We start from the raw sequence: 11,094 nt of genomic DNA, 5'->3' as shown, positions 1-11,094 counted from the left end.
TATATATATATATATATCTATTATATTTGCCGTATTTTTTACCATGTCTTATAATATTGAATGAATAAAAGATTCAAACCTGATCGACTATGCCCTCCAAACTAGATAAAACAGTTGGATGGATCTCTCTCTGCATATGCATGATTTTTGAGCATCTCCACATGGGCGCCGTGGCACGAACCGTATGACTCGTTTCCGATGTTCCTTGTTGTGTTACGTTACCCGTAGTTGAGTTTCGATTTTCGACACCATCTTGACTCTTATCAGCAGCTAATTCACCGCTTTTGTATCTTTCCCTTTGTTCAATTTTCAATGTCAAATAAAGAGTACGAGCGGAGCAATACACTGCTTGTGGGAACATTCTACCAACTTGACTTAGTAAGTTAAGAATTACAGTTCCTTCGTTGCGCACCAGGTACATCAACAATTGTGGTACCCAGGGCAACCATTGAATAGCTGGTACACCTACGGCATACTTGTCTACGGTTTCCATGAGCGAGCACTTATCATCGTCATACGTGAGCAACCATAAAATTTTGGCAATGTATTTCCTCGACTTTGATTCATTCTGATGCCGACAGGCATGTAAAAAGCATACAAGAGCATTTATGCCGATGTTGATTTGACGAGCGTCACGTATGAAGATATTTTCAAGATAATCACCCCATAGGGACCAAGCTTTCACCAAAGTGTCATGTAATTGGGTCGCAGCAGAGAAGCTTTTGTTGGCATCATCCGAACGACCTAGCTGTGATTGAAGCATGCCTTTCAGCGCGTAAAATTCCGCTATCATTTCTTTTGTAAAGAACCCCATATTTGTTGAGTCCAACACTTCTAAACCTTCTTGCAACTCATTTTGTCCTCCCATAGTGGCCATCTGTAAATAGCACTTTACTTGTTGTCTAATTTTCTGGAAGCAATCGACCATAGGTACGTTCGTGGGAATACTATAAATCTTGGCCAACGAGTCCAAGCATACACCGCATAGGTTCTGTTTCCTCGAGATCTTTCCAAAATGAATAATTGCCTGCATAGAGGCATGCACACCGAGTAATGAGTGATTAATCGTTTGATCTTGTTGAGAATCATAGTGATTGGAGATAAAGGTGTAGTGATGTTGCCGCCAGGTAAAGATATCCGACCAATGGCTGAGATCATCGGCTATTACAGGCAAACGATTGCGCCACGTTTTTACGATAGCCTTCATGTCGTGTAGCGAGTTACTTCTGCCATGTAGCAATCCTTGATGGATTTGCATTGCCTCCTGAAGCTCCATTATCTGTTGGGCTGCTTGTAACAGTGGCTGATGTACATGACTGACAATACGTGGTAATCGACGCCATTCACGCAGGCATTGAGTAGAGGCATGCTCGACGAAACGCTCGATGGTACTCAGATGTTGGTCCTCGCTACTGCACAAGGTTACGAATCCACGATACAGACTGAGCTACAAAGATATTAAAAAAAAAATGTAAGAATTCAATCATCTTTTAGTATTAAAATATATACATTTATGACATTTAAAATTGTGCTACAAAGTCAGTATCAATGAATTGAAAGAAATTGTAAAGTCATAAAGTATTTTACCTTTTTCTTGAAAATTATCTTACCTTCCAGTTCATTTCCCTTGGACAATTGTGTTCCAGTTGGGTCAGAATTTCTTTCATCACCGGCCAATTGGGAATACGCCACGCGCTATCTAAGACGAGGAAAGGATTTTTGTAATTGTTCTGGCTGCCCAGTTCTAACAGAATCTCCCATTGATTCTGTTCTTTCACAGTGCGCTCCCAATGTTTCTCCCAAAGAAGCATTTCCACATTGAGATGATAAGGTGCCGGACCAGATGGGTAATCCTGCCGGAATTTGGACATGCACACCTCGTACGCTCCTTGTGCCTGCTCAAAGAATCCTTGCTGCTCTAACGCAATCGCGTGCAGGGTCTCCTTATAATGTGCAGGTCTTTTCTGCCATAGACCCGACCACATGTCCTCCTCGCAAAGTAATGAGTACATTTCCGAGAGCATGTGCATCACCTCATAATAGGGAGTGACGCACTCGACTTGTTCGACGTCGTCAGGCGAGCGATACAGGTCAAGTTCGCCCCTATTCTTCATGTTACCGCCGTTATTCTCCACTGCCATCTCTCCGCCCATCTGCTCTAGACTTAACGTTATTCGGTGCCAAACATTGTGGGACCTACCCACGTATTTCATTATGGGCGGCGGTATGGCCACCGGTGGTTTGCAGTGCGCCATTGCCTCCAGAAATGTGCCGAGGGCGCTTGGATGGCAGTCCTTTTGGATAACATGTGCGCCACTGGCGATAAACGGCACTATCTCCATACTTATGGAATTAATATGAGATTCCTCTAAGATAGACCATATTCGTGGGAACATATCTAACCAGACGCGTTCCGCCAGCTCCGTGTCCATGTGGCATAGTTGAGCAGTTGCTAGTAATAACTGCTCCGTTTTGATTTTCTTTGCATTCTCCATAAATTGTATCTGTTTGTTGATCATCTGCGTCAAGCTGGGCTTTTCAAAAATTTCCTCGGAGGTGGCGGTGACGCTTGTCGAATCCGAAAGATTGGACATCCAAGCGTCCATTTCAAGGAATGTGTCCTTTGAGTCTCCTTCTGGTATCTTGGTGTCCAGTGGCTCTTCATCGGTACGACCGATACGACAGACAAAATGCGTTTGATCCTTGCTTTCTTTTTTCATGCCTCCTTGCATGATAGATGTGATGCTAGGCAGCAAAAGATCTTCATTGGTTATTTGTACCAAAGTAGAGGGATTGACGGTAGCCAGTAACAACTCGATGCACTGTTTGATCCAATAGTGAAGTCCTATATGCTCCCAATTCTGACTGACGATAATGTACAAGATACGATCGACCAAACGTTTTTTCATCGAATTGTCGAATACTTCGAAGAATTTTGCTCTTACTTGCGGCTGTATACAACGTAAACCGGCTAGAAAAGCCTGCTCTAATTTATTCGATAATTCCGTCAGCTTCAAAGTCTCGTCACGATAAACGTAATTCACCAATTCCAAGAATTGCCTGTTCAGCTCCAGATCGTCGGGGAAACGTTTCTCGACATATTGCATCATTTTCACTAGCAGAATGGATTTTTCGCGCAAACTGGGTGTCTGATTCATTGCGATGGTAGTTTTGTTCTTCATCCATTCTTCCAGTATCTTTGTAATAGCCTTCATCACCTTGACATCTTGCGTCTTCTCGATTAAGCCGACCAAAATCGTGCCTATGAACGATTTGCGCATATCGACACCCATTACTGCTACGCGATTCTTCACCAGATCTAAGCTGAGAATTAATAATTCACTCGTAACAGGATTGGCTTCAGTCTGTGTGGAGTGCAAATGTTCTTTGGCCATTTTATGTAATACTTTCATGAATGGAGTTATTAGCCGGTCGACATAACTTGGATTGTTCGTGCAGGCTGCTTTAAGCATCATAAGTGTGCCAAAAAGCGAACTTGGTGTAGCCGTGGTAGTTTTCTCATATGTGGCCAGACCTTCGGCTATAAATCTGCTTACAGTTGTGTACAATGTGTCCAACTCCTCATACTTAGGTGTCATATTTGTGGAAGCTAATTCAGCCGGGAAAATCGTCATCAATCGTGACAGTAGGCCATGTACCAGACGTATAATTTTAGTGTTGCTGCTGGCGATGCAAGAACCTATTCCACGTTGCAGTGGTTTAAAGCTGACAAGTATTTGTTCGCGTTTCATCACGCCTAATAAAAATGTTAGCACTTCCAATGCCATGCTGATGTTACCATAGTTAGGCTGAGAGCTCTCCACGCTAGAGAGAACTTTATCGAGCCAGGATAGCTTCAAGTCACAGTGTTCAGCAATCCACACGTCGGGTTTCAGTGCCATTTTCAACAGAGCGACGCAGCGTCTGGATAATTGCTCGCCTGGATTACCGTGAATGGTAGTCACGTCATTCACTTGACAAGCCAAGCGTAGTAAGAAATTCAAAACGGCATCCGCGTGAGCTCTCTCAATAGGTTTCGTCGATCCTGGTTCCATTCTGGGAAGAATAAGAGGCACAGGACTGTTACCGGATGGCATCTGTGAGCTCAAACGTTTACCAGAAGGATCATCGATAATCGCGCGTTTTAAACATGACGGCTGACCAACAATTACTCTGTTAGATTCTGTAGCTTCAGCTTCTTCCTTGATTCTATACAGTTCCCACTTTATGATGACTTCTGCTAATTCAACAGCTAATCGCCGATGTTCTATGGTAGCGGTCGGGGTGCATCCTATACGTTGAACCGAGTTTACTATATGCTGAACCAGATGGTGTCTGACTGGATAGTAAACTTTGTAATGCCTTACAACTAGTTGTAAGATATGAGATAATTGCTGCATTGAATGACCCTCTTCCACGATAATTTTTTTCGTCCAATGTGTTAACATAGTATTACCATCTTCCATCCGCACTGGCATTGCAGGTGTCAATATTTCCAATGCTTGCCGTACAACATTACGCGCATCCACGGCATGCGCCTTTAGCAAGCTGTGAAATACTTGCAAGACTATGCGTTTGTGAATAGCAAATTTAGCAATTATGTGACTAAGAAGAAGATGACCGTGATATCTAGTAGTTGGATCTACACAATTTTTGCCTAGTAGACAAGGCCAGGCGAATGTCATTAAGCGACGCAACTTATTTCCTTGTCTTTTATTAGTAACATCATGAATGTGCTGCGATGCCTGTTCTACTAGAAGACAAGAAAATTGCAATAAAGAAATACGGACACAATCGGCGGAACCAAATGGATTGTCCGGATCAATTATTTTGCTAATAAATACAGATACTACATTCTCAGGATTATCTTGATAAGGCATAGGTGCGCCACCAACTAATTTCATACCTTCGCCGCGCTCAAAGCTTACCGCAAAACATGGAATTATAATCAGTTGCAAAACGTTGGCCTTCAATTCCTGTGACATGTTGTTTGTGGGAAAGTGTTCAACGAAACGAAAGAAAGCACTTCGTTTCCATTCGACTGTATATTCCTGCGCAACTGTGTTCTCTAGAAAATCTCTTAGAAATTGAAAGTCTGGCACAAATCGGTCGCATGTGGCCCGAAGCAGTTGGAACAGTAGATCAATATCATTTGGTTGATGACGGAAATAATGTAGGAGAATCTTGACAATGTGCTTTGGTTCCTTCCAATGACAATATTCGACACCTTCGACTTTTTTGTGTAATGCTTGATAGTCGTCGTTGTACCAGATCTGCTTCAATGCTCCTACCAACTGGTTCTGAGTAGATAACCATTGTTCATCGTATTTGATAAGTATACCAATGATCTTGATCGCTCGATATTGAACTTCGTTCTTTTCCATGTGAGTCAAACTGGAATTCGTTTGCGAGTGAGCGAGCAGCATCGTGACAAGGCGCGCTGTGCTGTTGTGTAAGATATCACGAAATGGTTTACCATCCTTGTGGCTAATAAGATACTCTAGATATCTACTCCATTGTTGATCTTTGATATTGCTATCATGAAGAAACAGATTGAGCGCATCTGTCGGATAACGCAAAAGACATTTCATTAGAGGTTCTTTAAAGGGATTGGATACTTCGACTAGTAGCGATTTTTCAGTTTGTAAAATGAGTCTACAAAGTGCGTCATTGAACTTTGGTAATGACGCCGGAATGTCATGATATATTCCTATAATGATGGTAATTTTTTGCTCGTTCTCACCGGACTTTGATATACCTTTATGAGATTGAATCAAATTTTCCAAAAACTTTTTCACATGTTGCAACATTTGCTCACATAAAGTAACGCTGAAAGTGCTCGGGAAAAGCTGCGTCAGATATGATAATCTCCTTACACAATTCAGGCTCAAGTTTCTATGATCACCTAATGTCAATAACATAGGTCGCATCATTGTGTGGACAGATTCCATATCAAGTTGATAACCAGCAATGAATGTTTTCATGCATTCAAAGGCAGTCTCCTGCAACTCAGCATGTGGTCTTTCTAAAGCTCTGTATAAAACCGTGAGTATCTTTTCCCGATAGCCAACAATGTAATGACAAGCTGCAAGCGCTCGTAATGCCGATTTTCTTACGGGCATTAGATTCGAAATTGATTTATAACAAGCAAATTTATTGAGAGTGGCTTCATCCGCATCGCAGATACCCACCACTTCTTGAAAGAATATCTTGTGCTCCATGATGGTTAAATCAATAGTAAAAAGACGTGGATTCAAGGTGGTGCAGAATGTATTACCATCCATTAAGCCGATTTGTGCGTTTGTCGGTTGATGCCTCAAAAGATGCTTCTTGGGTGGTATCACATCTGCTAAAACTTCCTTATGCGGCTCCATAACTTCCGTCACCGATTTGTTTTGTATTTCGGCAAGCTGACGTATCGAGGCCATAGCCTGTTCACGCACGATCGTGTGCGGCGATGTCACTTGCTTGACCAGTTCGCGAGTGACTTCGTACAAGCTCTTGTTTTGTGCTTCTATCAATTCCATGTTACCCTCTTGAATTCCAGGATTCATACAGACTCTTAGCATTTTTTCTAGATTTTCTTTTGCCATATCGATAGCACCGTTAGATACTTCGTCGGTTAAATCCATCATCACAAATATGAGAGCCTTTAGAAAAACAAATAAGTGATTGAGAACCCATTTAGTAGCCATTCGTTCGAATAGAAACTTTATCGCTATGCAACCACCAAGTTTGGCATACCAGGCGCGCTCGTAACACAGCGAACACATTCTTTCCGCTAGATACTCCATAAAGGGTAATTGGCAGGCTCGTTCTTTGGAACCCAGAATATTCGTTGCTGTTTCTAATATTAATACAAGCGTCAAGTACCCCGCTTTATATAGCTCTCTCTCATCGTGACCCATTATAACGGCAAGAGCATCAATCAGAACAAATGGGTCTTGACCTTGCATATCCTTTCGGATTTCTTTATCCGTCCAACTGAATAAACCAGCTTGTTGCGCTATGGCAATCATCGTGTAATGTCTCACAACGGCAACGACGGTGGCGAGAACCGAAGGTCTCAATTCTTTGATTTCTACTGCAACAAACATGCCAGTCAATGCGGTCTGCTGAACGTTTCGCGCCACGGTATCGAAGCACTTATAGTGTGGTCCTTGTTGAGGCGGTATCTCTCCTTCTTTAAAACTCGGATGCGTAAACAAGTCGTACCATAGATAAGCGGCGTCGTCCATTCTTAAGGACGCGGCCAAATAGCAATATATGATCTCCCAACATTGCTTACGGTAGAACACATCCGTCGTGTTGGATTTCAGTGCATTGAACGCAGCCTCGATCACTTTTTCCATTGGAAAATCGATTGGCTGGGATAGTCCTTGGAAGTAAACTATTACATTAGGAGAATTGGTTTCACGATCATTGTATTCCAACTTTTGCGGCTCAATCATCATTCTTCGATTTCCACCACCAAATTTACCAAGAACCCGGAAGGCGACAACACCTTGATCGTTAGAATTATGTAGTGTCCTCCAGAGAGCTTGCATTAATTCGGCACGAATTGGTTGTATATGTTCGTACAAAAAATCTGGCTGAAGATTATCAACACATAACTCTAAGGTTCGAAGACCTTGACTCACTAGACAATAACTTCCGTTGAGAGCGGAGACTAAGGGATCCATTAACATCGGAAGATACGGTAACAGAGAACTAAGACGCACGGGTACAGTTAAGCACAGTTCGACAAAGAGATCTTTCATATGTTGTCTATGTAAGCCGGATTGTAGTCTATTCAATCCTTCCAGCATATTAGGAAGCAAAGGTAAGAATTCTTGATATAATAAGTCGTGAGAGCCACCACCAATAGATCGAAACAATGCGCGCAGCAACAGAAAATAATTGTACGGTTCCTTTGCTGACATTGCTAGCTCCATGGCACGATTTACGATTAGGTTCAAATGTGGCCGCAACATATGCTCATTTTCGGCAGGAAATAGCGATACGCTGCCGAAAACAAGCTTGAACAACTTTAGATACAAGTTACTACGTTCCACGTTTGAGCCCATTTCGCTCATTCGTTCCAGTAAATATTCCACTAATATTGTCGCGAACGTTGAAGAAACAGTGTGGCTCGACAAGAATGAACTTCCAATTATCTGCAAAGCGCAGTTTTTGAATATTCTCTCGACCATATAGTCTATGGATACGGAAAAGATTTCTTGGAATGTTTGGGGGTTCATTTGTGTGAATACATTGCCGAAAAGATCTAACACCTCCTTTTCTTCTCGCGTTCGTATAGTTTGGGATTGCATCGGTCTGCCTGGCTGTGCGGGAACGCCTATAGCTGGTGGTCCTATCGTATAAATGTCTAGAGCTGGTAAAGCCCATTTAACAAGTTGTATATAAATCAAAGTCTCTTTCGGCTGAAGCTGATTAGTTTGCGGCACCTCATTGTTTCGATTATTGATGCAATTAGATGTTATAGCTTTAGTACCGTGTACCAGACTCTTCACTAAATTCCTGTAATCCGCCACATTGTAGCTCATCGCCTGTGAAGTCGGAAAACCAAACTTTGATTTTGGTGGTTCTTTCTCCTCATTTACGTCGAGACATGATTTTGTATCTTCGGTCGTATTGTCCGCTACGGCTGGCCGTAACTGTTTCGTTTTGTTTCGCAGAATTGGAATATAGATCTTGGCAATGGTTTTAAATTTCAGAACAAAAACCAACAATATACGTATTAACAGTTCGCGTCCTTGTGTGCTGTTTTCGGCATCGGATCTTTGCCTAACTGTATCCACCAGGTTCATCAGTAATTTACAAGAAACCATCTGAACAGCTGTGGGTAACGTTTGATCAAGCAAATTCTTGCCGTACAAGTGTACCGCTCTGGACACGTCACTGAGGGGCAATTGAAGCCTAACATGATGTACTAAATCGGCGAGTGTGGAATAAGCTAAAGGTCTCAAAGCCTCGTGAGCGGTCCAACCGTGACCGATAAAAATATCCTCGTTAAAGAAAATCTCCATATGAGGAATAAAATGATTTCGTAGGTCCGTAGCTAGTATGTGACGTGAAGCTATGACAAGTTCCTTACGTAAGTGAGCTACTTCCATTGGACAGAGAGTAAATAAGCCAAGTATACCTTTGACCAACATCGTACTGTTTTGCGATATTAAGTCTTGATAAAATCTCATGACGTAGGCAAGAAATGAAAGTGTTTTGACTTGTGCGCCCATAAAGTCAACGAAGACTTCCTTATTGAATCCAGGTGATGTTCGATGCTGAAGACTAGGTTGGAGCGATATAGTCGTTATCACAATTGGAACGAAATCTGATACATCCTGGTGTACATTTTGCTTGTATAATTGATTCAATAATACTACAATTATTGGTAATTCTTGAAGTACCTTGAGGGACAACACTGCTTTCGGAATCAAATTATACTAAAAATAATAAAACATATCATTGATTTTATTTTTTCTTTTTCTTTTCGCTGATTTGAGTCGTGTACTTTCTATCATGCTCTATATATCGAATATTACGAATTTTATAATAGAATCAAATAAGTAAGGAATACTTACAGTCACAACAGTACCATCCGCAGCTTTCTTTTCGCTTTGTATCGCTGTAATCGTAAACGTTTCCTTCAATAGTGCTTCTATGTTAATTTCTGACAAATCTTTCACACGTAGAGGAGGACGCGGCTCAAATATTTTTGATAAATTTTTTGGTAACTCGCTATACACCGATTTGACAAATTGAAGAAAATATTGAATCTATAGCGGAAAAAGAAAAAAAGGATTAAAATACTTTAAATATAAAATAAATGAGTGGTATAACACGTGGCTTTAATGTGAAACCGATTGATTCATAATCAGTGAGACTCCGGAGTCTCAAATTCAAATTTGTTTCAATTCGAACTTGTCTATATATATATATCTTTAATTATAAAAGATTGAGAGAGCTTGAAATGTTTAAAAATTGTAAATAAAAGAATATAAGGTGAATTGTAACTCAAAACAATAAAGTACATATATACATTATTACTTACTTCTGGATTAAATGTCGGTTTATATTGTTTATGAAGATCGATTATGATGCGTAAACATACCAACACGTTTTCTTCATTATCTGTTTCTAGTAATTTGAATATAAGAGTCAAAATTTGCCTAACATATGGACGCAAGTATTCATTGCTTGGTAATCTGTGTATCATTTCCAGAATTAGTTTTCGAACTTGTTGAATATTGTATTCTGATATAAAGTGCGGTTCTCCCTCTTGTAATATCTTCATAAAGATCTTCATCATATGGTCGAGAAATCCCGCATATTGTGATGAACACATGATGATCTACAATTAATTTAATATATTGTTATAATTAATATAATTAAATATATATAATTTCTTTCAAAAGATAGTTAATGACTATTATACTGCACGAATAATCTTGATATTTGTATGACAGTTTATATACCTCAAAGTTTTCTGATAATTCTTGAGCTGCTTTCAGTTTCAGTTCATCTTTTGAAACTGGATCAGCCAACATGGTGACGTATGAACGATATGTGTTCATTTGTGTTACTGGATCAGGTGCCATTTTAATAGTTATAAAAGATTCTTGTAAATATTATAGACAGTCCATTAGAAGATCTAAAAATCAAATACATACACGTAGAAACGTGCAAGAAAATTTAAATTAAAACTAAATGTATAAATGTGAAATATAGAAATGCGTATAATTGCTACATAAAGTGGTTTTCTTTTTTATATCTTTATAGTCCAATTTTTAAACTTTTGAACAAGAATTTTCTTATGTTACTCGTTAATCTAAAGTTATAAAAGCATACATATATTAACAAATTTATAGTTAAATATTAAATATCTAATACAAAAATATTTATTTTTCACAAATATTGAGCTAAAGGAATATATATGTCTTAAAATCAATGAGTCTATATTGTGTAAACAAGCCTTAGCAACCATTTTGATCAGTATACTAGAATCTTTTTTTTATTTATATAACGTATATTTAAAAAAAGAATATGTACTATGTAATTTGTTGACTTTTGTAGTAGCATAATATAAAATAA

At 39.8% G+C, this 11,094-nt stretch overlaps 1 protein-coding gene across 1 annotated transcript in view; it reads right to left on the bottom strand.

Moving 5' to 3' along the window:
- The window catches only part of LOC108747482 (transcription-associated protein 1), a 13,698-nt gene extending 3,061 nt beyond the window's left edge, over positions 1-10,637 (bottom strand). Inside the window, exons 1-5 of the mRNA XM_018484987.1 lie at positions 10,479-10,637; positions 10,055-10,354; positions 9,585-9,779; positions 1,611-9,446; positions 80-1,447 (exon numbers count right to left, since the gene is read on the bottom strand). Of these exons, the coding sequence (XP_018340489.1) occupies positions 80-1,447; positions 1,611-9,446; positions 9,585-9,779; positions 10,055-10,354; positions 10,479-10,601 (9,822 nt within the window). The 5' untranslated portion in view covers positions 10,602-10,637. The remainder of the gene's footprint in view (positions 1-79; positions 1,448-1,610; positions 9,447-9,584; positions 9,780-10,054; positions 10,355-10,478) is intronic.
- Positions 10,638-11,094: the final 457 nt, after the last annotated feature.

This window comes from Trachymyrmex septentrionalis, unplaced genomic scaffold, assembly GCF_001594115.1.
Source record: "Trachymyrmex septentrionalis isolate Tsep2-gDNA-1 unplaced genomic scaffold, Tsep1.0 scaffold2, whole genome shotgun sequence".
In the NCBI taxonomy this organism is placed as follows: domain Eukaryota; kingdom Metazoa; phylum Arthropoda; class Insecta; order Hymenoptera; family Formicidae; genus Trachymyrmex; species Trachymyrmex septentrionalis.
Note: the sequence above shows the minus strand (reverse complement) of the source record. Positions and strands in the feature narration are given on the sequence as shown.